General features: G+C 43.2%; 1 protein-coding gene across 1 annotated transcript in view; it reads right to left on the bottom strand.

Moving 5' to 3' along the window:
* FRAS1 (Fraser extracellular matrix complex subunit 1) overlaps positions 1 to 25,019 on the bottom strand; it is a 295,924-nt gene that overhangs the window by 85,859 nt on the left and 185,046 nt on the right. The window contains exons 24-32 of the mRNA XM_074950462.1: positions 24,587 to 24,727; positions 24,157 to 24,297; positions 23,295 to 23,435; positions 22,301 to 22,571; positions 21,125 to 21,209; positions 17,030 to 17,356; positions 11,884 to 12,037; positions 5,483 to 5,661; positions 2,570 to 2,686 (exon numbers count right to left, since the gene is read on the bottom strand). Coding sequence (XP_074806563.1) covers positions 2,570 to 2,686; positions 5,483 to 5,661; positions 11,884 to 12,037; positions 17,030 to 17,356; positions 21,125 to 21,209; positions 22,301 to 22,571; positions 23,295 to 23,435; positions 24,157 to 24,297; positions 24,587 to 24,727 — 1,556 coding nt within the window. The remainder of the gene's footprint in view (positions 1 to 2,569; positions 2,687 to 5,482; positions 5,662 to 11,883; positions 12,038 to 17,029; positions 17,357 to 21,124; positions 21,210 to 22,300; positions 22,572 to 23,294; positions 23,436 to 24,156; positions 24,298 to 24,586; positions 24,728 to 25,019) is intronic.

The following is a 25,019-nucleotide window of genomic DNA, read 5'->3' as shown; positions in this document are numbered from 1 at the left end:
TTTTGTCTATCTGCAAGGTCGTTTGAGCTGGGACTCGGTCTTTATCTGGGTCTATGACAGAGCCAAGCATGCCGCAGGCACGTAACACATCATGAATAAAGAATTAGTAACTAATAAGGTCAGACATGCCTGTGTATCTCATTCAGATGGCTAGCCCAGGTTCCCAAAGCCAGGCATCAGGCACCCCTGCCTACAGCTCTGACCTCCTCTCCTAGCCCCTCCACTCAGCAATGGCTTTTCTCACAGGCAACTCCAAGCCATCTCCCTTATGCTTGGAACGCCTGCCCCAAAGCTGTTCACCAGGCCACCTCCAAATCCCTCCTAATGCCTCACTTCGGCCATCTTGTCTGCGAGCAAACATGGCGGGGGGGACGGGCAGGGAGAATATACCGTCTAACAGGTAGCAGAGCCATTGAGATGTCCACTTGCCTTAATCACCACATGACCTTATTACAACCCACTACCAACTTGTCTGTTAATGACCCTCGCTTGCTGGGTCACGTTGACTCTCTGCAGCACGGACTGGGTCTTTATTTATTTTCATAAGGCAATGTCAGTAGCTTAGTGGCCCCTTTAAGGGGAGACGGGTCAGCCACACCTGGCCATAATTAATTAGCTGCTTCCAGCCTGAAATGGAGGGACTAAGGAGGATCAGGTGACAGCTTAAGCCACATATGGGCCTTATAAAAGGACTGAGAATGAGATAAATCTGGAGGTGGAACCACAGGGAGTGGGCAGGCTACTGTGGAAGGCCTGAGTCAGGGTCTGCAGGAGACTAAGTACTCCCAGAAAACCAGCCTGGGGGCCCAGTGCTCTATACCACAGCAGGGAAGGCTACAAGGAACACAGCCCCAAAGCGGCTGAGAACGGTACTCCACGGGAACCAGCCTGGGGACCCAGTGCTCTGTCCCAGAACCAGAATGACTCACACAGGTAGCCAAGAAACCAGCTGGGAGCAAGGCCCAGAGGGTGGGCTGAAGAGGCAGAAGGACGTTTTTGTTTGTTGAACTGTTGCTACGGGTTTGCTTGTGATTTGGCCAGCGGGCTAAGTCACATCTCCAGCACAGACCAGCATGTGGAGAGCCAGAGACCCACCTCAGAGAAGGAAATGGAGGGAGAGCCAGTTGTATCATGTGTGGCCAGCACTGTGTGCTATGGGGTAGCCACTCCCCTACAACAGGTACCCAGTACACTTCTGAGCATATTAATAATAATAATGTCATTAACCCAGTGTCACAACATCTTTGCTCAGTGCTGTCAGGGGTTGTACAACCCAACATCAAGACAACGCTGCATTCTCCCTGAAGATATTTTGAAATGATCTTAAAATCAGTGTCATGCTGAAAATAACAAGCGTGAATAGCCATCCTACACTTCAAAAACAGGCCATATAGACCAAATTCAGCCCTGGTGAATCAGGTACAGATCCCACTGAAGCTAATGGGAATTGCATCAATTTATGCCAAGGCCGAATTTGGCCCAATTTGTAGAAGGTCTGAGTTTCTCTGTATTAATCACTGCACCATGACCTTCTTGCACTGTGCTACACTTGTGGATCTTGATGCCCACTGACCTAACTGAAAAGACTCTTCTTGACATCAGTGGGCTTTGTATCAGTCTGCACTGAGAAAGAAACAGTCGAACCAAGGTATATTTGTTGCCATAAAGCATAGGTTTTAGTGGGTTATGCTATCACCAAAACTCCAAAGAGGATTCAGGTATACAACAGCATTCTGCTAGTTCACAGGAACAGAGCAGACAGCAGAACAAAGCAAAAATATATGCCATATACACTACATACACCTGCCAACCCCTACAAGGCTTGTTGTGTGTCTAATTTAATTCCCAGGAGCCTTGCAGGTGTCTCTTCAAATTAAAATGATTAGGGGAACAACTGCATTAGATTACATGGCATAGTATAAAAACGCAATACCTACTTCCACTGCCAATGCTTCAAAAAGGGTAATTTACAATCAAATGTAATAGACACGTCTGAATGTTTTAGGAAAATATTATATGTTTCTGGTGTCAGATTGGTGGATTAGAACTTTGTCATGTGAGCAGATTGTGATCTTTGTAAAAATGGACTGCAGTGTAGTTACTCATAAGATCTATTTGTTATTGTCTCACTTTTTGCCTCTTCCCACTGTAGTAGTCTCTGTAATACACGGGATTTTAAGAACTGTGGGAATTCTTTGAAAAGATGTAAATATGTAGTTTCTTCCTTTCTCTTCTTTATTAAGAGCCTCTACAATCTACAATTTTATCTCAATCACCTCTATTCATATTGACTTTCCAACTTTTTTTTTTTTTTTTTTTTTTACATTTCAACATCTGAGCTATGATTCATTTCACTTTTCTTTTTTCTGCTATGCATCCAGCTGTACAGCACTCTTTCTTTAAATTTCCCTTGATCCTTGAATCAGGTACAATGCACAGACTGAACAACATTAAGAGGAAGCAATATTAAGCAATAATTGTTCTGTGCCAAAGTCTGGTCTCAGTACACTCCCAGAATGAGAAGGAAAAATGCAGTGACTATTCGCCAGTGGCTTTGGGTTAGACTTACAGTCATATGGAGAGAGGACCCAAGTGAGAGCTGCGGTGCTTCGGGTATCTGTGGGAGAATGGCAATGTTGAACGTGTGGGTCTCCAGGTGGGTTTGTGGAATAGCAGCACTCGATACCTGCAAATGCAAGTTCATACAAATGGAATCCCGATCACAATTCATTCGCAATGATGAAGAACTGCTATTGTTTGAAAACACAACTGCCTTTCTAGGCCCTCCTCTTAATCTCCCCTACTCCTCCTTCTGGCTTTGGGAGGACAAAGTTAGGGGCTGATCCTGAGAACATGAGCGCAGCAAAACTAGATGATAAATGCTGAAAAAAAACCACCCTGCACCTTCAACCAGATGTCTCTTAGGGTTGCTTCTCTGTGATCCAAATGCACTCACATAGTAGGTACCAGACTGTACTATTCTTTGATATGATATACTATCAAGGTCAAGGCTGCACAAGACGACTTTGTGCTCCACACTGGAAGATGGTCCATACCACCATCCCAATATCAAGATGAAATTAATATCTAACTCATCACAGTCCAGTTGCAGTTGCGTTTTTTTTTTTTTTTTTATAAACACATGGATCCAGCATAATTATTTTTACAAAAATTTAAAAGCACTAAAACATAGCGTAGAAACTATGCTAGAAAGGTTTATAATAATCCTGAAAGTCGGCAACCGCCCTTAGCTCTCATTGCCTTCCCTACACTCAACACCATGGAAGGATTAGGCCCCAGTACGTCCTTGACTTCAACAGAACTTAAAACAGTTTGCTGAGTAAGAATGGACTTAACACCCGCTTCAAGTTGAGAACGTGCATGAAAATGCTTTGCGGAATTGAGGCCTGAAAGAGTAAAACCGAAATGATTTTAGTCACTCACAGGGTCTGTTTATGTTGATGTCATTTGAACTACAATTCCCAGGGCGCTGCTGAAAACACACAAGCCTGCCTTTTTTGGGAAGTCACAATCCACTTTTCTGCACTCGGACAGATGTATTATGATCTTCTGATGTGATACCGCACGCTGTAGCTTCTTTTCCCTATAGGGCTCGCTCCTCACACAATTATTGTCGCTGCACCAAGAAACTAAAACCACACGTCTGACTCATGCAAAAGGCAGATACCGATCAGCGACACAGCCATTAAATTAAAGATTAGCTTGCTCAACACCTGGCACTCTCAACTTCCTCATTATCACTTATATTAATTACTTCAGAAATTACCGTAACTGCCTGTCAGTAACAGCTTCTAAGTTGTAAACCAAATGTAACAAATATTGCACGCAGATGTTCATGTCGACTTAGCATTATGGGAGACTGTTAAACTTCCCAAGCAAAATGCAAGATCCTGTCTGAGGGATTTTATGATCATTCTGCCTGCTGGGAAGGTGGGGTTTATTTTATTATAATGGCTGCTGGGGTGTATTTTGTGCCTTTTTGTCTATATAGACACATTGATTGGTGGAGTGAGAGCTGCAGTCTATTACGAAAACTAAATTATTACATGAGGGAACCCCAGGAGAGAGATGGGCTCTTGGCCTGGGTGTTTTCAAATCGAACTCAACTCTCAAAAAAACCCACTCACTGCTCAGAGTGAGCACAGTAGGTTTGGGGAGGGCATGCTGCATTATTCATACCAAATAAAGAAGTTAAATCTCTGCTTCAAGTGCAAAACAGAACTTAATGCTGGAGTCGTGAGCCACACCTCCATAACTGCCGCAGCAAATCTCAAGGTGATGCTTTTCTCAGGGATGAAACACCCCGATTTAGAAATACACATATGGGAGGGGGCCTGGGCAGAGGAAAACTCTGCAACCATCTCCTCATGGAGTGTTGTTTCCTTCCCCTCCTTCTGCTCCCCCCTCAGTCATTCCCAGGACATCGCCTAAGGCACAGGGCCATCCATGCTGCCCTTGGCTGCAGCTGCCCACTGGAAATCCCTTATCTTGAAGAGGGTTCCTATTACAAGGGAGTATAGAAGGATAAGAGAGCAATAAGCTGTGTTATGTCTTCCTAGCCATCTCTGTGGGGCTGATGGGGAAAATACGCCTCCCTGCCCCACTCCCTTCCACACCTGGTCTGCCTGGGCAACAGTCCCAGACCCCTCCCACCAATACTGACTCCAGGAAGACCCCCGACGCAGGGCTCCTGAAAAGTGGCATGCCCTGAGCATCAGCATTTTTAAACAACAAATATTCTGTGTAGATCCAAGCGTGGAAGGGGAGGGGGGTACTATCACTACCCCAGCAAGCATCCGCCTCCAGGCACACTGCTCCAGTCTGTGTCTTTTCTGCTGTAATGAGTCTGCGGTTTTCATTCTTGGGGCAGTCCTAAGCCAGGCCATGCACGTATAGGCCATTGTGCACCTGTTCACTCTGGGGACAGTCATTCTCTCACACCTTTTTAATGACTTTATTCCTCCATCTCCTGCCTAGAGAGGCTACCAGCAGGATATTACTACTGGAGTGGTGCAATTTAACTTCCTCTCAAGAGTCTACTCCTCTTTGAGATGGACGTAGAATCAGACAAACCCCTAGGAGTTGGCAGTCCCTTGGTAAGTTGTTTGAAAGGCAATTTTCCCTAGATCTGCGATGTGGTCTGTGACTTGCCAAACGAGGTCAACATCAGCATACAAGAGTTAGCCTAATAAATCAGCTCTACAGATGGATACCTCTACTACTGCGGTCATTACAAGGGGCCAAATCCTGCAGTCGGACAAAACTGTCTCTGGCATCAGTGGGAGTTTTACCTGCATTAAGACTAAGATTTGGTCCTACCTACAGGGAGCCTTTTTATGATTAAACTTTTCTGTCTCCAGGCACAAACATTGATCCTGATAATGGATAAGGCACAGCAAACAGAGTAAGTCTCAGAGGAAAATAAAAGCTGCTCTAGGACAGATGGCAAGACAGGCAGCACCTGGAAGTAGAAGGAGTCGCTCTCCGCGCGGGATCCAGAGTGCCTATACCACACAACGCCTTCGTTAATGTCCTGCTGGGTGAAAGAGGTGGTTGGCGTGGCCGCTCTTCCATCAGGCAGACGCTGCCATGAGGCAGCTGGGCCATCTGCTGGCACTGGAACCAGAAGAACGACCTCCCCTGAGAAAGCAGAGGTGAACAGGGAGAGACCATGCATGAGACAAGGAGGCGTGTGTGTCCTTCCCCACAACCAACTGTGCATTCAAAGGGAAAAGTCTTCACCCACTGGCAGCCTCTTCTGTTTACTGGTCTGCCTCTAGATTAAAACACTCCAAAATCACCAGCCTCCGAACACTTCTGTGAAATAGGAAATCCATTTCCGGAGGTGGGTGACAGGCACAGGGAAGATGCCAAAGATCACATAGGAGGCATATGGCTGAGCCAGCAACCAAACCCATGTTTCCCAAGTGCCACTACACAGCTCCTAGACCACCCTACTTACTCCTATGTGTAGGGAGAGCTGACTCTTTGTAAGTGTTTGTGTCAACATATGGAGTGCACTTGAATTCTTTCTGGCCCAGTTTGTTTGATGCTTTTGTGCACCTTTTAACCCCATAATTTTATTCTTTACTAATTTAATTAAGCGGAAATATTCAGCACATATAGAAATGCTGAACTAATACATTACAACACCCAGTATTATTAGCTGATGTAAAAACTCTGCAAAGCTATAGCTTCTAGTCGGAATAATATTCAGTTTAAAGATCCCCTGATATCACACAGAAAACACTCTGCTTATATCAGCTTTTACACACAGCCAGACAGATCCTCAGCTGGTGTAAATTGTCCTACCTCCACTGGGTTCAACACAGCCATGACAATGTTTATCACTGGAGGATCAATCCTGTTATTGATCAACTTTGACCCTCCAAATATATACAGAAGAAGATTCTTATCCCTTACTCATGGTGAACAACATTTTACTCCATGAGTAGCCCCCTAACTTCCATGAGATTACACAGAGTCAAGTGCTAGTCACTGAAAAGGCATCAAAATCTTGGTCCTAAATATTTTATTTATTTTATTGTGCAACACATAATTCAAAGTTTGTCCAAAATCTCATATATAAATACAAACAAATCAAACAAAAACCTTATGAAAAATGACACTATCAAAACAATAAAACATCTTTTAAAGTAGATTATATCTAACTGATAATCAAATAAGAGACCCATGTGATCTTAAATGTCTTTGTATCACCTCTGAATGGGTATGAGGAGGTTCTCTTGGGATTCATGCATTCCTAACCCTTCATCCATTCTGACACTAAAGTAAATGATTCCATTACGCTGAAGGTGTAGATTCCTTTGTTCGGTATTTTCTTATAAACGTTTTTGCAACTGACAGTGCTACTCCCATAGGGCTGCTGTGATGTCTATTTAATCTAGAATTTATACATTATTTCAAAATGCAAACACCTGGGTTAAATAAACCCACACATTTAGTAAATCAGGTATATATTCAATAACTTCAGAACCAAACTTTGTCGCATGTTCAGAATCATGGCCAAACCCTGCACCATTTACTTCAATAACAGTTTTTCTGTTAGTTGCAATAGGAGCATTATGGACATTTTTCCTAATATTAATGGGTTTTATATCACATTTTGTATACAGTTCTAGGGCTAGATCCTCAGCACATAGAGTTTAATAAATTTTAAGGACAGAAAGGACCACTGGGACCATCTGGTCAGACCTTCTGCATAACATGATATGTCTACACTGCACACCAAGCCCAGATCTGTGGGACCTGAGCTTGTAGACTCAGTGTTTCCAACCCCATGCTTGAGTGTCCATATTGCATTGTAATCCTGGCTTTGCAACCACTACACCTGGATCTCATAGCCATGCTAACACGTCCATACTGCACTATGCAGACCTTGGGTCTATGGCTTGACCTGCATCCACACTGCAAAATGCCCGGGCTTGGCCCTGAATCACTGTGTAATTCAGGCTCTGACCCACCCTCCTAGTGGGTTCTTAAGACCAGGGTCCTGAGTGCTTGCTGACTTGAGTCAGACTGATTTGTGTGTGGATGTTAAGGGGTTTTGGGCTCACACTGGAGTCAGAGCCCGGGGTTAGCGCGCAGTGTAAACATACCCACGCAGACCACAGGACTTCCCTGAATTAATTCCTGCCTCACGTGTAATAGCTGTGGCTGAACTAGAGCAGATCTTTTAGAAAAACCTCCAATATCTTGATTTAAAAATGGTTGGTGACGGGGAATCCACCACAACCCTTAGTAATTATTCCAATGGCTAATTATCCTCATTGTTAAAATTTTTCACCTCATTTAGGGTCTGAATGCGTCTGGCTTCAACTTCCAGCTATTTGATGTTGTGATACCTTTGTTTGCTAGAATGAAGACCTCTCTATCATCAAGCTTCTTTTCTCCAGGTAGGTACGTATAGACTGTGATCAAGTCACCCTTTCCCCTTCTCTTTGATAAGCGAAACAGACTGAGCTCCTTGAGTCTTTAACTATAAGGCATGTTTATCAATCTTTTAGTCATTCTCACATCTCTTTTCTCAACAGTCTCCAATTTTTCAACGTGCTTCTTGAATTGGGGACACCAGAACCGGACACAGTATTCCTGACTTCACTTAAGTCAACGGAGCTATGGTAATTTATACCAGCTGAGGATCTAGCTGGTCCTCAAAATTTAATTTTACTCATTTGTTTTAGAGTTATATATAATCTGTGCTAATAATTCCATATCGTCCTATGTTTTAGTACTCATGGATACAAATGTAGTCTGTACATACAGCAAACTCCAGTCTCCCCCTGAATCTGTATTTAATTGTGCATTCCACCTCTCTATTGACCTTTGAAAGTATCCCTTGTAGCTACTAATCAAAACCCATACAAATTGTTTAGCTCTTTTTGTAGCAATAATTCTGCTTCGCAAAATATTCATTTTAATCTCTCTTAGTTCATTTCCCAAAATCGCATTTGAATGATGTTTGAGTAATAAAAAAACACAGGCTGGCATATCATGTTTCTCTTTTATCACTATGTGACATTCTGTACCTCAAAGTAGCACCCTGGAACCCCCATATTCACCATTATGACATGATTATGATCGGTTTTGTACAATGCATGCCTTGGGAGGTATCATTTGAAAAGTCTTGATCTGTTGAACATTAATATCCTTTTGGATTGTATGTGCTACATTATATGTGCAGTTATGAAGTGTAGCAATGTGTGTTACTGAAATATGTTGTGAGGTTGGAAGACTCCCACAGCCAACCTCTCAACTACAACAGAGGACCAGCCAGACACATGCTGATGGCCCATTAAAGGGAATCCACTCTCCCAAGGGCCATCCCAGAGACTTCTCAAAGAGAGTATGTATGCCATGGAGACTGCCTGACCAATGGAGGTTGCCTAACCACCCCGTCACAGCAAGGATCTTTCTAGTAAGCAGGAAGAAGATATAAAAAGAGAGACAGTGACATCATCACTTGGTCTCTCCCCCCCAACTCAATACCTGGAAGAATGTCTCAATGGACCAACGGGGGAATCATAGAATCATAGAATATCAGGGTTGGAAGGGACCCCAGAAGGTCATCTAGTCCAACCCCCTGCTCGAAGCAGGACCAATTCCCAGTTAAATCATCCCAGCCAGGGCTTTGTCAAGCCTGACCTTAAAAACCTCTAAGGAAGGAGATTCTACCACCTCCCTAGGTAACGCATTCCAGTGTTTCACCACCCTCTTAGTGAAAAAGTTTTTCCTAATATCCAATCTAAACCTCCCCCATTGCAACTTGAGACCATTACTCCTCGTTCTGTCATCTGCTACCATTGAGAACAGTCTAGAGCCATCCTCTTTGGAACCCCCTTTCAGGTAGTTGAAAGCAGCTATCAAATCCCCCCTCATTCTTCTCTTCTGCAGACTAAACAATCCCAGCTCCCTCAGCCTCTCTTCATAAGTCATGTGCTCTAGACCCCTAATCATCTAGACCTCTAACCACCTAAGGGTGGTCCCAGGCTGGAAGGTAGTCCCAACCTGTGTACTGGGGAACTGTAAACTGCTTGTACTATCGGTCTGGGTGAGACATTGTTTGGTTCAGTTCCTGCTTAGACTAAAAATTTAGGATTTAGAATGAATGTTAACTTTTCTTAAGTTAACTATCTCTGACTTGCGTGCCTACCACTTATAGTCACTTACAATGTATCTTTCTGTCATTAATAAATTTGGCTGAAGTGCTTGGGAAATCTCAGCTCAGTTTACAAAGGCTAGCGTGTGTCCATTCAACACTGAGGGAGTGGTGAACTAATGAACTTGCACTGCCCAAGGAAGCCTTGAGCAGTGTGGGACAGTATAGTGCTGGGGTGCAAGGCTGGGGGGGAGCCTCCCTATTGGCGATTCATGAGTGGCTGGGACATCATTCATGTAACTCAGTTCAGTGTGTGCCTGCCCGTGGATGTCTGTGTAAACGCAGTGCTGATCAGAGTGTTATAGCTTGACATCAGCGTCACAACGCGAGAGGCAGCCCAGGTTGGTGAGTTCGGCGGGCTCAGCGATCCCACAGTCCAGGTTGCATCTGGCGACCCTGTCACGCACTGACAACTACACTAATATTCCCCTAGAAGCATGGTCCTTCAATCTAATGATAGGCCTGATTCCGATACTTTACTCACATGAGTCAATCTCTTAGGATGCCCAATTCCCATTCATTTTACTAATATTACAGACCTGGAGTGAAATCCAGATCCTACTGAAGTCAACTTGCAGTTTTGAGACTGACTTCAATTGGGCCAGGATTTAGCCTCTGGAGTGGCTATTCCCCCACAAATCAGAAGGAAGCATCAGCAAATAAAAATACACAGATGGTTCATTTCTAACTGGTCTGGAACAACAACAAGCTGAGACTAGAAAATGCACACACGTTTCACGGATCTGGAATTCTGCTTGTACCAGAGCCCTATGTTGACCCTTTTTTACTCAGGACCTGTTTTCTGTATTTCCTTGCTTTTTCTTAAATTATTACCACCACCACCAGGGATAATATTTCATAGAAAACTTTGAAGATCAAAGGCTCCTGCTGTTTATTTCTCATCTGAAGCCATAAACCTCTGTTTATACCATCAGAAATAGTTGTTGTGGAGATAATTACGATGATACAACCAAAGGATTATAACTTCAAATGAGGGTTAGGCAGCAGGAGATGAACTCCTAAAGATCAAATTCCTGTTTTCATACGAATATTTCAAATGATTAAAAGCGAGACACACGCCTTACCCAGAGACAATATAGGGCATATTTAAATATGAACTGAACAGTAGCACTGTGTTTATCAACATCTTCTGTGAGGCTTCAGCAGCTGTTTAAGAATTAAACCTCTTCTAAAAACAACATGGAGAAGAGCAGAGTCTGTGTTGTTAAAGTGACCCTTTCTAAATTGATCTGGTTCAGCAAATTAAAACAATACAGTTTCATTTGGGTCTAAAGCATGTTTAAAGATTATTTGTCCTTGTGAATGAAACAATACATCTGATGGGGAAATTAACGTCGTTCTTTCTTATTCATATTTATTTTCCAGCCCGATGTGCTCTGTTCTCTTTCCCATCCAGCTTCTCCGAATTTGTACCTCAGTCACAAATCCCATTACTTACCACCCTCCCTTCCCCTCAGCCTGTAGAATGCTTTTACCACCTTTGTTTCTGCAGACTGTGAAGGCAGCCACTCAGAGATCAGAGCCCACAGTGGGAATTAGGAGATAAGGCTGACATAAGGATCAGTCCAATGTCCTTCTAATATCCTGGAACCAACACGGCTACAACGACACTGCATCACATGTTACCATTTGACAAACAGTGGGTGACACCGTGTTCCCATGAGCGTCTTTGTCCCAGGTCCTCAAAAGATACTTGGTGCCCAGCTTCCACTGAAATCAATGGGAGTTAGGTGCCTAAATACCTTTGAGCATCTGGGTCTAACTCCATATTAACTGCACTTAGCTCAATGCATCTGCAACCATGGACAATGAAACGGAACATGCAGCCCCACCATTTGGGCATTCAGACTGGAATCTAGCCATGACTGTTTTACAAGCCGACACACCCATTTTAACTGGCCAGATATGGGATTTGGACATCATATGTAAGTATTCGTAGCTGATGGTATTGAAACGCGCACTATAACTAACTGCGTTCTCCAAAGATATTTGATGTGTACAAAATACCATGAAATAATGTCCTTAGCCAGTGCTGAGCATGCCTGACTCCCAGAGAATTAGAAACCTGCACTTCTTCTGTTAAGGGTGGGAGACGCCAGGGAAGGAGAAGGAGCAGCCCAACAGCAATGTCCCCTGGTAATACAGGATCTACAGTAAGTTACCGTATCTTGGCTGGTCCTTGATGATCGTGTAGGTTATCTCAGATTCACTGGCACCAAGCATCTCTGCTTGCAAAATTCTGTTGGTGATCTGCAGCATTCCTCCTTCTGGGACCCACACCAGGGGGTTAGTGACCAGCCGGGGGCCTCCATCACTCTGCAGGGGATTGGGGGGGAAAAGGGGGAAGCAGCAGAGGTTTGGTTGAAGAGCAATGATAATGGGCCAGTGTAAACAAATTTTTAAACAAGAAGGATGAGGTTGAATATTGCAGAACACATGAGGCAGCTGACTCTTTGATTCTCATCTGCTTCAAAGAGGGAAGCTCCCTGCCCTACCAATTCCATTTCCCACCTTGTTTTCCCTCCCACCTTCCACTTTCTCCTCCTTCAGTCCCATTTGTGACTTTCTTCTTGTCCCCTTTGAGCCCAGGTCCTCCTGATCGCAAGTCACTCCCTCCCTAATCCTCTCCGTACCATCATCCTCCGTCTCTGTCAGTGGCCTTTTCACCTCTTCATTTAAACAGTGTTGTCTTCCTCGTCCTCAAGTCCTGGTGCATCTGCTTCCCTTTCTAGCTTCTCTCCTGTCAGGTTAACCTCCATGACACTGTCAAAAATCCTCACTATCTCCACTGCTAAAACCTTTGTCCAGGACTAGAATACTTGTCTGACGCTATCTTCCATGCCTCCTATCTCTCCCTCCTTTAAATCCCTTCCCCACACACGCTTCTTTGAGGATGGTTATAAACCACACCCTCATTTAAAAACAAGCTATAAATAAAAACACTCTCAACCTTTTTAAGTATCTGTAATTTTCATCATAGTGGAACAGTGACACTTCAATACATACAGGCCCTGGCAATCACTTCAATCTCTCACCCCTTTCACATCTTAGGAAGCATGTCAAAGTATAACACCTTTAGAACCAACAACACGCTGCGGAGAACTTTTCTGATATAGTTCTGCCATTGCAAAAGTGTTTGCGAATACATGAAATGACGGAGGGGTTTGGCTGTGGTAGTGTGTCTGGAAGAGTCTCATAAATAAACCTGATGTTCATAAAATATCAGAGACTATCAGGGTTGGAAGGGACCTTACTTGTGGCAGAGGAAGTTTTCCAACTGGAAAATAAATATTTGGGAGCCAAATTTATCCCACGGCAAAGTCAGTTTTAACAACAGTGACAAGTTCTCAGATACCTCATCCTAGATTACTGGGCTCTAAGGCTAGAGGGGGCCCTTGTGATCATCTCGTCTGACCTCCTGCGTAATCCAGGCCACAGAATTTCACCCAGCAATTCCCGCATCAAGCCCACATTTTGTGGTTTAGCTGGAACGTATTTTTGATAAAGACATCCAATCTTAATTTAAATACTTCACATGATTAAGAATCTACCACATCCCTTGGTAAATGTTCCAATGGTTAATTACCCTCAGTGTTAAACATTTATGCCTTATTTATAGTCTGAACTCACCTAGCTTCACCTTCCAGTCACCTTATTACACCTTTGTCTACTAAATTTAAAAGTGCTCTCCTATCAAAAATTGTCGCCCCATGTAAGTACTTATAGACCATGGTCAAGTCACCGCAATCTTCTCTTTGATAAGCTAAATATATTGAGCTTCCTAAGTCTTCCACTGTAAGGCAGGTTTTCCAAACAATTCTTATAGCTCTTTTTTTGAAACCTTTTCAATTTTTCAACATCCTTCTTGAAGTGTGGACAGCAGAACATGTCACAGTGTTCCAGGAATGGCTTCATTAATACCATATACACTGGTAATAACACTCCCCTCCGTCAACTCAATATTGCCCAGCATTACAACCAAGAATCATACTAGCCTTCTTAGCCACAGCATGACATTGGCAACTCCTCTTCAGCTGGGCTATCCACCAGGACCCCTATATTCTTTTCAGTCACTACTTTCTGGGCTACAGTCCCGCACATCCTGTAAGCGTGACCCACGTTCTTGGTTCCTACCTGTATAACCTCACATTTGGCTGCATTAAGCTGCATGTTGTTCAAATAAACCCAGTTTACTAACCAATCCAGATTGCTCTGTATAACTTAACTGTCCTCATTGTTTACCGCTTCACCAAGTTTTATGTTATATACAAACTTTATCAGCAATGATTTTATATTTGCTTCCAAATCATTTATAAAAATATTGAACAACACTGGACCAAGAACAGATCCCTGCAGGATCTCTGCAGGTCCCCATTAAAACACCCCCATTGTATGATACCTCCTCCCTTACAATTACTTTTTGAGATCTACCAATCAAATTTTAATCAATTTAATATTGATTTTGCATAATGCAATTTTTTTAAATCAGAATGTCATGTAGTCCTAAGTTTTACATCATTTAGGATCAGCAGATCCCCTAGGACAAATGACCACTTTATTCTTTAAAAGAATTGAGCAGAAGTAAGACAGGACTGATTGCCAGCAAAGGAGAACCCTAACAATACCCATGGCAACTTTCCACCCGTCTTCAAGTGTCAGTGATGTCACAGCACTTATGGAGTTTAACATCAAAGCATAAATCAGCAGCAGGAAATTACCAGCTTGAAAGGGTCAGAGAGATTACCAGATTTATTATGGCAGGGGAGAAATGAGAGAGCAGCCATGCTTCAGAATACTTTGAGGGCGAGGGCCAAAAATGCACTGTATGAGAAGAAAAAATTTCCAAGAAAACGTTAATTAAAAGCAAGGTCACAGTTCCAGAGCAACAATGGCATTTCCTCATTTCGAAGGGATGGATGAATGAATGAAGGGCTCTTCATTCCCCACAATAAATCATTCAGTCATTTTGCAATAACATTCCCGGCTGGCTTTGATGCTGTGATCCAACTAATTAATAAAAATGTACTCAGCAAAAGGTTCCTTCTTGCTTGCTAATCCTTTTATTTGTAAGTGACAAGTTATAGCTAGGCCAGAGTCAGTTCTCCCGCAGAGGTCAGTGACACAACTGGAATCATGTCAGATTTTTGTTTACCGGTGGCAAGGCTGATCGTTACATTTCCACTGTGTGCGTGCGCGCACCCACACGCATGAATTCGAACGCACCTTTTGTGAGTACTGAACAGTCCTGAAGACTAAAGTCCTCTCTATTTAATCACTCAGCAAGTATAGCACGGGCTATTGCTAGTCATGCTTCCGCCACACTGCCTTGCCAATGTGCCTCAACCCCGACCTGGCTGAATCGCCCCTAGTGGTGAGAAGGCAGTTCGGTCTCTATGCCCGTTCAAATCTGGGCCTTCCTGCTGAAACTGTCCACAAGAGATACTCATCCACTGCGAAATGAACCAAGACTATCAACCCTTACTACACTGAACATCACACAACCGTCTGATCGAAGTATCTTGTGGCCACCTGGAAGGCAAAGGGTTCCATATCCCATTACCCAGGCTGATACCTACAACAAACACACAACATGCAGCCAGGTCTAACTCCCGCTTTGGCTGATCTGATGCCGTCAGATGGCACATTTTCTAGGGTGTGGACTCACTGTTTCCCAATAGAGCAGGGGTCTCAAACTCAAATGACCACGAGGGCCACATGGGGACTAGTACATTGGCCCAATGGCCGCACCACTGACCACCCCCCAACCCACTGCCCTGGCCCCGCCCCCACTCCACCCCTTCCGTGAGGCCCCACCTCTGCCCCGCCTCTTCCAACCCCTTCCCTGGAAGATTAAGTGACTTGGCCAAAGTTATATAAGGAAGTCAGTTGTAACTGTTGGGTTCCACAATACACAATAGCAGGACTGCACAAATCTGACCTCTTCTCAGGTGGACAAATCCTTGACTTTTTGACGACTCTTATCTTACGACAACACCACACATTATTGAAATGATTGTTACACAATGTATAGTGTCTGACATACAAATTGTCTGCCACAGTGCATTCTATTTTGTTTTTTAAAAGTGATGTGATTTAAAAATAGATACTGCACCATAATTTTCTTTACCACCGCATTCCCCGTACTTAGAATGGGAATAACACTGCTACAGGTGGGAACATCCAGTTTTTAATAAAAATGGAAGAATTAAATTAAAATAAATAATAATAATTGTTAAATTTTAGGGATCTCTTCTCAAATATCTCTAGGAACATGATTAAATATTAAGAAGGGTCAAGTATTAAGTAAAGTTTATTAAACTTCAGTGATCTTGATAGCTTTGGGATGTTGATCAGCCATGAACCCACCGCACTCAATACCTCCCATCCCTTTAAAGCTGAAGTCAGCAATTCAAACACTTTGCTAACTAAGCCTTTTAATTTATGTAGGTTTCTTTTCCTGATAGTTTCCTGAGATCCATTCATTTTCCAGATGCATCCACTCTTCTCACAATTTAGCACCGACTGTGTAATACTAACTTACTGTGTCGGGCACTCACAGAAGAGCTCTCTTTTCCAAACACCAAGCTGTCCTGTTTTCTCCTCCATACTCCTCCACTGATGTTACTTAGCTACATAACCTAACCTCTGGTCAAATGAATAACCCGCTTTAAAGCCAGTCATAAATGAGCCTCAATCACAACCCCAAACCCAAACACCTCCACACTTTGGGGACGTTTGACTCCTTATTACAACCCCAAATCCAAACACCTCCACACTTCGGGGACATTTGACTCCTCATCTGGATCAGAACTTTGCCTCTGGCCCCTAATTTTATAATTTGCTGGCCCAAATCCCCTAATCAGCGCACCCTCAGACTTTGGGGGAAGTTTGGATCCAGATGTGAACATTTTAGCTGGGGCCCATGTCCAATATCATACTATTGCCTGCAGATTGCTACCAGCCTCTCAGCACCCCTTCCTCCAGGGAGTGAGGGTAGAGTCAGGCCCCCCTCTTCTCACATGTCTATTGCTCCCACCGCAAAAAAGAATGGTGCATTTTCAACTCTCAAACTGCAGCTACAGATGAACTGAAACAGGAACTATTTAGCTAAGCTGAACCACTAAAGTGGAACCATTGTGGATCTACAAACCAAAACACCAACAGACAAGATTTTGCAAACCCAAACCCAACCTGCCACTTTGCCCCTCCCTTGCTGCATCCCTGTCAGCAATGTCTGGTCTCTAACCTCTCCCCCAGATATACTGCTTTTATAAACTACTAGCTTCGCCACTGCAGAAAGGAACATACCTTTGGAGAAATCTTAATGTGGAACAGGATATTCTGGAAGTGGTGCCCATCATTCACTTGCAGAAGAACCGTATCATCCCGACTGTCAGAACCATCGTGAGCATACCGTAGGAGTCCATTCGCCAGGTCATCCAGATGGAATACTTGGGCTGCAGAAGCTGCGTCCCCTGGAGCTTTGACCAGCTGGCCATGATGTGGAGGATCTAAAACCACCACTGCTACATCCTGGGGATTGTCATTGTCTCGAATATCAAGCAACATGTTTGTTATTGATCCAGTATCCCCTCTGCTGATAAAGAGGACCTCTTTCCTTAGCACATAGGGGGCCTGAAACATAAACACAGCTCTTAGCTGTTTGCTAAACAACAGTGCTCTAATGCTGATGGAAGTCTGGAAGTAAGGTGTGGGGCAGGGAGATTAATTCCCTTCATGTGCTGGAAAGCCCCTATTTGTAAACAATAGGAATTCACTAACTGCACGCTTCCCCAGAAGGGTAGAACTTAGACTATCTAGACAGATTTAATTACATTAGAAGGTGGGATTCTCACACTGCAGCAAGCTGAACAAAAAGCCTCAGGACATTTATGCATAAAGAATGTAGTTACCTGCTCACGGTCTGTATCTCCTTTGCTGCTCTGCTTGGATAGCTCAATAAGAACCTCAAGGGACAAGGCCTGGTTTTGCTAAAGTCAATGGGAACTCCGAGCAATAACTGATTTCAAGATCTTTTCCCCTTGATTTTGGTAGAGCTGCCCTAGTGCCTAGTTACAACCCTCTCGCTTGCCCAATGACCAAGACGGAGAAGGCATCATTCCTATCAAGGAAAGGCTATGATGAGGAGGAAAACGTACATAAAAATATGACCTGAAACTTCATGGACCAGACAATGCCGCCTCCTCTTGCACATACTGGGTAATGGCTCTAGATGTAGCCCAAGAGCCTTTTGCATTCACCACTTCCCATTTCTGCAGCTCCTAGGCATTCCGTGGAGGTCTCCCATACAGGTAATGACCAGGCCCAACCACGCTTTGCTTTTGTAATCAAATGAAATTGTAGTCCCAGGTGGTATGGCAACATCATTATTAATCATATTTATTATGGTAGTGCTCAGGCAGCAACCGAGATCAGGGCCGCCTTGCGTTACGCACTGTACAAACACAGAGCAGCAGACTATCCCTGCTCTGAAGAGCTTAAAATCTACCAGATAAGACAGAGACAGGTTAGGGGAAAGGCATATAACGCAGATCACTGTTTCATTATAACCGGTTACGTAGCTGTATAAGTGAGTTTTCTTCAGGTTTCAAGTGTCCCTTTATCTAGGAAACAGGCAACATGAATCTTTAGAAAAGGGATTTTTTTTTTTCTAATCAAAACCCAAAGCCAAAAAACACAGATTGTCTCCACCTGTTGTCTATTGTCACCTACTTTAAAATTTCAAGCTCTTAGGGACAGAGACTATCTTTTCGTTCTGTGTGTGTGTATAGTGCCTTTCATCATGGGGCTCTCACCCCGGTTGGAACCTGTAGGCACAACCATAATACAACTAAATAATAATCTTAGTTTAATATCCCTCTGCTGAAATAGGGGTTCTTTATAGAACAGCACTTCTTCTCAGACCCACTCTTTTCCTCAAAAACAAAGGTTATTAAACCGATAATATTGTCGTATAAGGAACACTGCTGCAAACGCACATGATACAGACTATGGGTACTTATCTATTCCCTGACATGCAAATTAAAAAGAAATCTAAAGGGATGGCTTCACACAGACAAATGACTCCATGTGACACCTAATGGCTGGGAGAACTCAGCTTATGTTGAAGTGTCTCAGTGGAAGTGACTGAAGGGAGTAACATGGGAATGCACAGGGTTTCATTATTCTGCTCGTGAAGAAGTGAGTCTGAAGCAAAAAGCCACCTCCACTTGGCTGGGCTTTTGATCTCTTGACCAGCAGACAAAATGAGAATTAAGCAGCACAGACTTTGGACTAAATTTGGCACGGGCATAAGTAGGTCCAACTTCCACTGAAGTCAACGGAATCGTGTCTCCTTATGCGGGGACTGAATTTGGCCCATTGTCTCCAAAAGAATCAGGCAATAGCATTCTTAAACTCTTTACCTCAGCTAGTGTATGAAGTGTTTGTACAGACACAGACCCTAGGGCCTGACCCTTAGAAGTCACTGGAGTTGGAACTGACTTCAATAGGCTTTGGATTAGACCTCTAGTCCTAGCTCACCTAAGTCTCTACTCTGCTTCCACTCAAACCAATGGGAGTTCTACTACTGACTTCAACAGTTGTAAGACTAGGCTTGTAATGAAATATTTTCTTGCTGCGCAAAGTACAAGGCCGCCAAATAATGCTCAAACATATGTTTTATGGAAAACAAATTCTATTTCTAGATTGGACCAACCCGGCTACACAACAGCTTTAACTCCAGGGCAAAGGGGTACCTAACCTCCATCTCGAAGACATTACACAACCTGGGAAGAAGTCCGGTTACAGTCCAGATTTTACCAGTTTCAAATTAGTTATCTAGTTCTTTCTTGTAAGGAGCACTGTTGAGTTGTGTAAGTTATTGTGTAAGCTATTAATTTAGCCCACATAGAAAATAATGCTTAAGAAAACACAATCAAGATATTTAAAAAAAAAAAATCCTCAAGTTACCATTAAAGGGCCCAACCCTGCGAGGTGCTGAATTCCTACTGACTTCACAGGATCAAGAGACTATGGGTCCCCAAAAAAGAAAAAACCTTCTCAAACTGGAGGATTTATTCCCTATCAGGAACACTAAATAGATAAATAAAATGGTCACCAATGCTATACACAGTGAGGATGTCAGTAGTTCAATGTGCCAACATTTCTGCTTTGGAGCTGTGTTGCAGCTGGCTGTAGTCCTGCATAATTAGCCTAAAACACAGCATAGCACTACAGCCTGAAATCTGAACCTAACTGGAGAGATTAAAGAAACTTTTATATATTTCTGAAATGACTCATTATGATTAAGGGTGCGGAGTCAGGCAGACAAGAGTCAACACTAAAAGACTATAGCTCTGATTCTCAGTAACACTATGGCTATTTTACACTGCTTTGATGGTATAAAGAGGACTTGAAGTTCATGAGTCTCATTCCCCTTTACACTGGCCAGAGTGGTGTAAAACAGCCTTTGTTTAAATGAGAATCAGGTCCCATAAGAGTATAAGATGTGATTACCACTACTGATTGGCTAAGAATTGCGCACCCAGCTAATCTGTGCTAAAACATCCAATTAATTTTGTAACCCTGTCCTCCTTTCACATACTTATTTCTCTCATCCACCTTTTATATTTTGTGTTTCAGACTAAGCTCTATGGGGCATACCTCTTTTGCTATATGTTTGTACAGCCCCTACCACCATGGGGCCCCAACTTAGTTGAAGCCTCTAGGCAATAGCAGGCTACAGATATTAAGTAATAATGATAGTAAAATAATCATATACAATGGGAACACAATGGACTATAAGCTCAACATGAGTAAAAGTGGTGAGCAGTTTAAGGGGTACATAAATGACTGCAGAGAAATCTAGAAATCTCTTTTGCTCTGTTTGTTCCTACTAGTCTACTTAATCAGCAGCCCGGAAGCAGACACTCTTACTACAGGCTTTCAAGTGCAAAAGATTCTACTGTAGAGATCAATAATGACTCCGTTGAAGTGCAATAAACGTCTAGATCATCCACTAACTGTAAGAGTATTTTAAACAGTAAGTGACTCTCAACCTTAACGTTAGAAGAGCTGCCGTTCTGCTATACCATAATAATTGTGCACAGCACTACAGTCCTCAGTGGCCCAAATTCTGCTCTCACTTAAACTGTTTTTACATGGTGTAATTCTATTAATTTAAGTGGAGCTTCTCCTAATTCACACCCGTGTAAATGAGAGGAGAATCCAGCCCTGTGTGTCTCTGGAAAATCCTCTTTGGCCTGAAGAAATTCAGATCGACTGAGTTTTGCTCAAGTTCATTTGTTATTGTTACAACATACCAAGTTTCTCTTTTAAAATTTTAAAAGATTTAAAATCTATATAAAAAAATCAGGGATTTCTTCAGCTTTGTTATATTACCTGTGTTGACAGTGCTTGCACGGTGATCATCGCTAACTGGGAGAAGAACCGCTGATCGCTGACCTTCAAGGAAAACTGACCTTTCCTAAACAAGTCCCCCCCGTAAAAACAGAATAATATTAATGGATGAAATGTGCTTGTGGAACAGAAGAAAGATAAAATATTATATACTCAAAGAGGAATGAGTAGATTAGTGGCAGGTGAACTTAATACTTCTGCAATTAGGTTTATATAGTATCTTTAGTAAAGTGCATTCACAGTACATAATATACTCCAATTTCCCTTTGCCTATTATTATCCACAGTAAACCAGTATGTCCAAAATTCAATAAACTAGTCACTCTTAAAGAATACTGGGTGGAATTTTCAAAAGCACTGAAGTGACTTTTTGAAGACCACGCAGAAAGAAATCTCTAGCTCAACAGAAAACCACATGCTCCTGCCCCTTCTCTAGTCAGAATTAGCTTACATTTTTAAGTGCTTTGAGATTCTGACATGAAGAGCGCTCTGAAAGTAAAAAATTATTATTGACAACAATGGGCCAAATTCTGCTCTTAGTTACACAGGTGTAAAACTGGAATAACTCCACTGATTCCAGCCCACACACTAGAGCTTACTCTGGTTGCAGGGTGGTGTAACCGAGTGGGGAATTTGGCGCTCAGTCTCATTCAGGCACATATGAGTGGCAGTCAGTAGATGCAATTTCCTCAAACGTTACAGATCTGAACACACCCAGGTACTATACATGAAGTAAGGGAACATACTGTCAGGACCTAAAAAGCGAGAGCATGACGTCAGCAGTGGCTGAGCGCAGGTCATGCTGGGATGTGGATCTACATAATTATTTGAATATTTTCCTGTCGGTATCAAATAACTATGTACCACAACCACCCTTAAAACATCAACATTTACCACCACCATCACCGTATCCCAAGCATGGGAGCTACACTTGCTCCCACTGAATCCAACAGCAAACTCTCATTCAATTAAACGGGAACTGGAGCATAGTTCTCTCCTATTCTAAACACGGAGTGAAATGTGCAGCCTGTGATACCATGTTACAGCAACTTTGGTGCTGTGATGGAAACATTGCAATGCGCCTCACAGGTGAGTAACTCTTCGAGACGCATCCATCGTTGTGAGGCCAAGAGATCAAAACAAAGACACACTCAGTCACCTGGATTTCTCTTTGCTGTGCACAAAGCGGACTCTCTTCTCCTTCACATCCTTCCAACTGAAGCGGTCACCCTTGTCCAGTTGCACATCTTTCCCATTCTCCATTATCACTAGCCTGCCATTGGTGGGAGAGCGGACCATATGGAACAGCAGCTCTCCATCTTGGTCACCCAGGTAACGTGCATCCATGAAGGACAAGTCTAGTGGCTTTACCCCACCAATCCCCACTGTGAGTGAACCATTCACCTGGGGAGCAGACATATCTGTATTGGCTAGAAACAAGGGAAAAACGTCATTAATACCTAAGACATGCTCTCACTACATAATCAGAGGCAATGTTTATTTGTCTCTCTGTCCTCCTAAGACGTGCATGTTTGCTGCTGCCCTCTGCTAGAAACTAGACCAGACTCACGTAATGTAACTCTCATTACTGGACGACACAGTGGTCTAGAGGAATGACCACAGAGTGGAGTATCAGGAGGGACCGATTTCTAATCCAGGTTCTGCCACAGATTGTGAGGGCTCAGACAAGACACTTCTTATCTCAGTATCCCTATCTGTAAAATGGGAACAACAACCCTTACTGACCTACCCTACAGAGTTATTAATTAGTTCATGTCTACATGGTGCTTTGTACATATAAAATGCTATGTATCATTGTTGCCTCAGTAATGTATTTTTCCCACATGGTTTTATTCTGCATCCACTAATGATGGGAGACGGGGCTGCGGGGAACATGTTGCAGCTGAAGAGAATTATCCCTAACTATACAAATTAACTTTACTTGGAATGCCAGCTGCATGCATTTTCCTGAAAAGAAACATTACAGAGAACTAGCTTTCTACTCCTTTTAATAGCCAGTCTGTGAACAGCACGGAGCATTTGTACAAAACTTGAGTTTCAAAAATACTACTAAACAAGTGCTACCTCTCGACCCAAAAACCTGTCAGAAAAACACCAGTTAAGTTCCCTTATCCACCATGGGAGGAACTCACCTTCACACTCTCTGGTCCTGGTGTTGCCATAAAAACCATGACCACAGTAAGAAACACAAAGCTTGTTCTTCAGAAACATGGTGGCATCACAGAGGTGGCACTCACTGGCATTGTCACACTCCAAGCATCCCACGGGGCAAGCTGAGATGGATGGGAAGGCACGACCTCATCAGGCACCACAAACAATGCAAGAACTGATATGTGCAGGTGTCCCAGTTCTTAGATTAGGAAACAACTACTCCCATTACTCCCTTGCCTAATGGTAAAAAATGACCCAAATTGTATCTACAAGGGCTAACACACCCATTCACAAATACAGAGAGAGTGGTGTCCTTGGTAGGAAGCTTTTACCAGTGTGAGATTCATTGCTGGTCCTACTAGTATTCCCCCATTTAACATAGGAAAGCTCTCTCACACTGACAATCTTTCAAAACAGAAGAATGTTTTAAGTGGAACCATGGTTAGCTCTGCACATCTGAAAAATCTGGCCGTGCACTCAGATCCTGCACAACTAGCTAATCTGAATGTACAGGAGAAAGCTATAACAGAGTGGATCTATTACATAACAGTGAATATTATTTTCATTATGGGCAAATGTCATAAGTAGAGGTTCGCTAAAACCAGAGTTGCTGTTTGCATGGAATTTCACTCTATCCAAACTCACCGTAAGGTTCTAGGGTAGGCATAGCCTATTCCTTAATTCTCAATCTGATTTCACCTAGTCAGTAATGACTTTCATATCACTGCATGTCAATGGTGCTCTCTGTTTGCCTAAGCCACCATGTGAGAATTAACAGTTCACAGTGTTTAAAGAGTTGCACCCTCAATCCCATCCCACCTTCTCACACCCAGTTCTGTTCACCTCTGCATTTCTGTTCTGCACGGTCTGCATAATATCGCTTCCCGCAGTCCAGGACACAGTGTGTTTGCAAGAGGAAAAAGGGAGCTTCACAACGAGTGCACTCATTTGGATGGTGACACTGGAGGCAATGGTCATCACATCCTGAAAAACATTTGTAAAACCAAAACAATTAACTACAATCTACGTACTAGCAACTAGACCTTTTATGGCTGCCTGCACAAAAGCGAGATATGGCTAGGTCTACGACATTAATACCTATATGTCTAAAGAGACACATTGCGTGTAGGGGGTTTGGAGGCTGACGTTAGGGCATGCCTTCAGAATCAAAAACTTGCTGTACACACAAATGAGAATTAGAGAGAGACTGGAAAACGAACTAGGAAAGCATGGCACCGTAGTGATAGCTAGAAGCAGTTTCACAGAGACTTACGTTGGCATGTGTCTGATTCCCTGTAGAAAGCTAACGGGCACTGTTCAACACAGGCCCCATCCTGCAGAATGTAGCCATCCATGCACTGCAGACAGTCAGTCCTTGCGGGGCCTTTACAAGCATTACAGCTCCAGTCACACTCTGGAATCAAGAAAACGCCAAAACATCTGCGTGCACATCCAGCACTGTACACGCGTTTAACACATTAGGCAGCTATCCGCTGTGGAAGCCTAATCCCTAGCAGCGAAGGGTAAAGCAAGGACAGTGTAATAGATGTAAAATAAGAAAGACTTCTAATATGGGGCCTTCTTCTAACAACAGGAATTCCCCTCTTTGGCTTCACATTCCCTAATTACGTTAAACACAGGTATTGTTCAGTGTTTGGACCTGCTTATCAGTGATGCAGCTTTGCAGCCAGAGAAGTCTGCTCTTG

Source organism: Natator depressus, chromosome 4, assembly GCF_965152275.1.
Source record: "Natator depressus isolate rNatDep1 chromosome 4, rNatDep2.hap1, whole genome shotgun sequence".
Taxonomy (NCBI): Eukaryota; Metazoa; Chordata; order Testudines; family Cheloniidae; genus Natator; species Natator depressus.
This window is presented reverse-complemented; position numbering and strand designations above follow the sequence as displayed.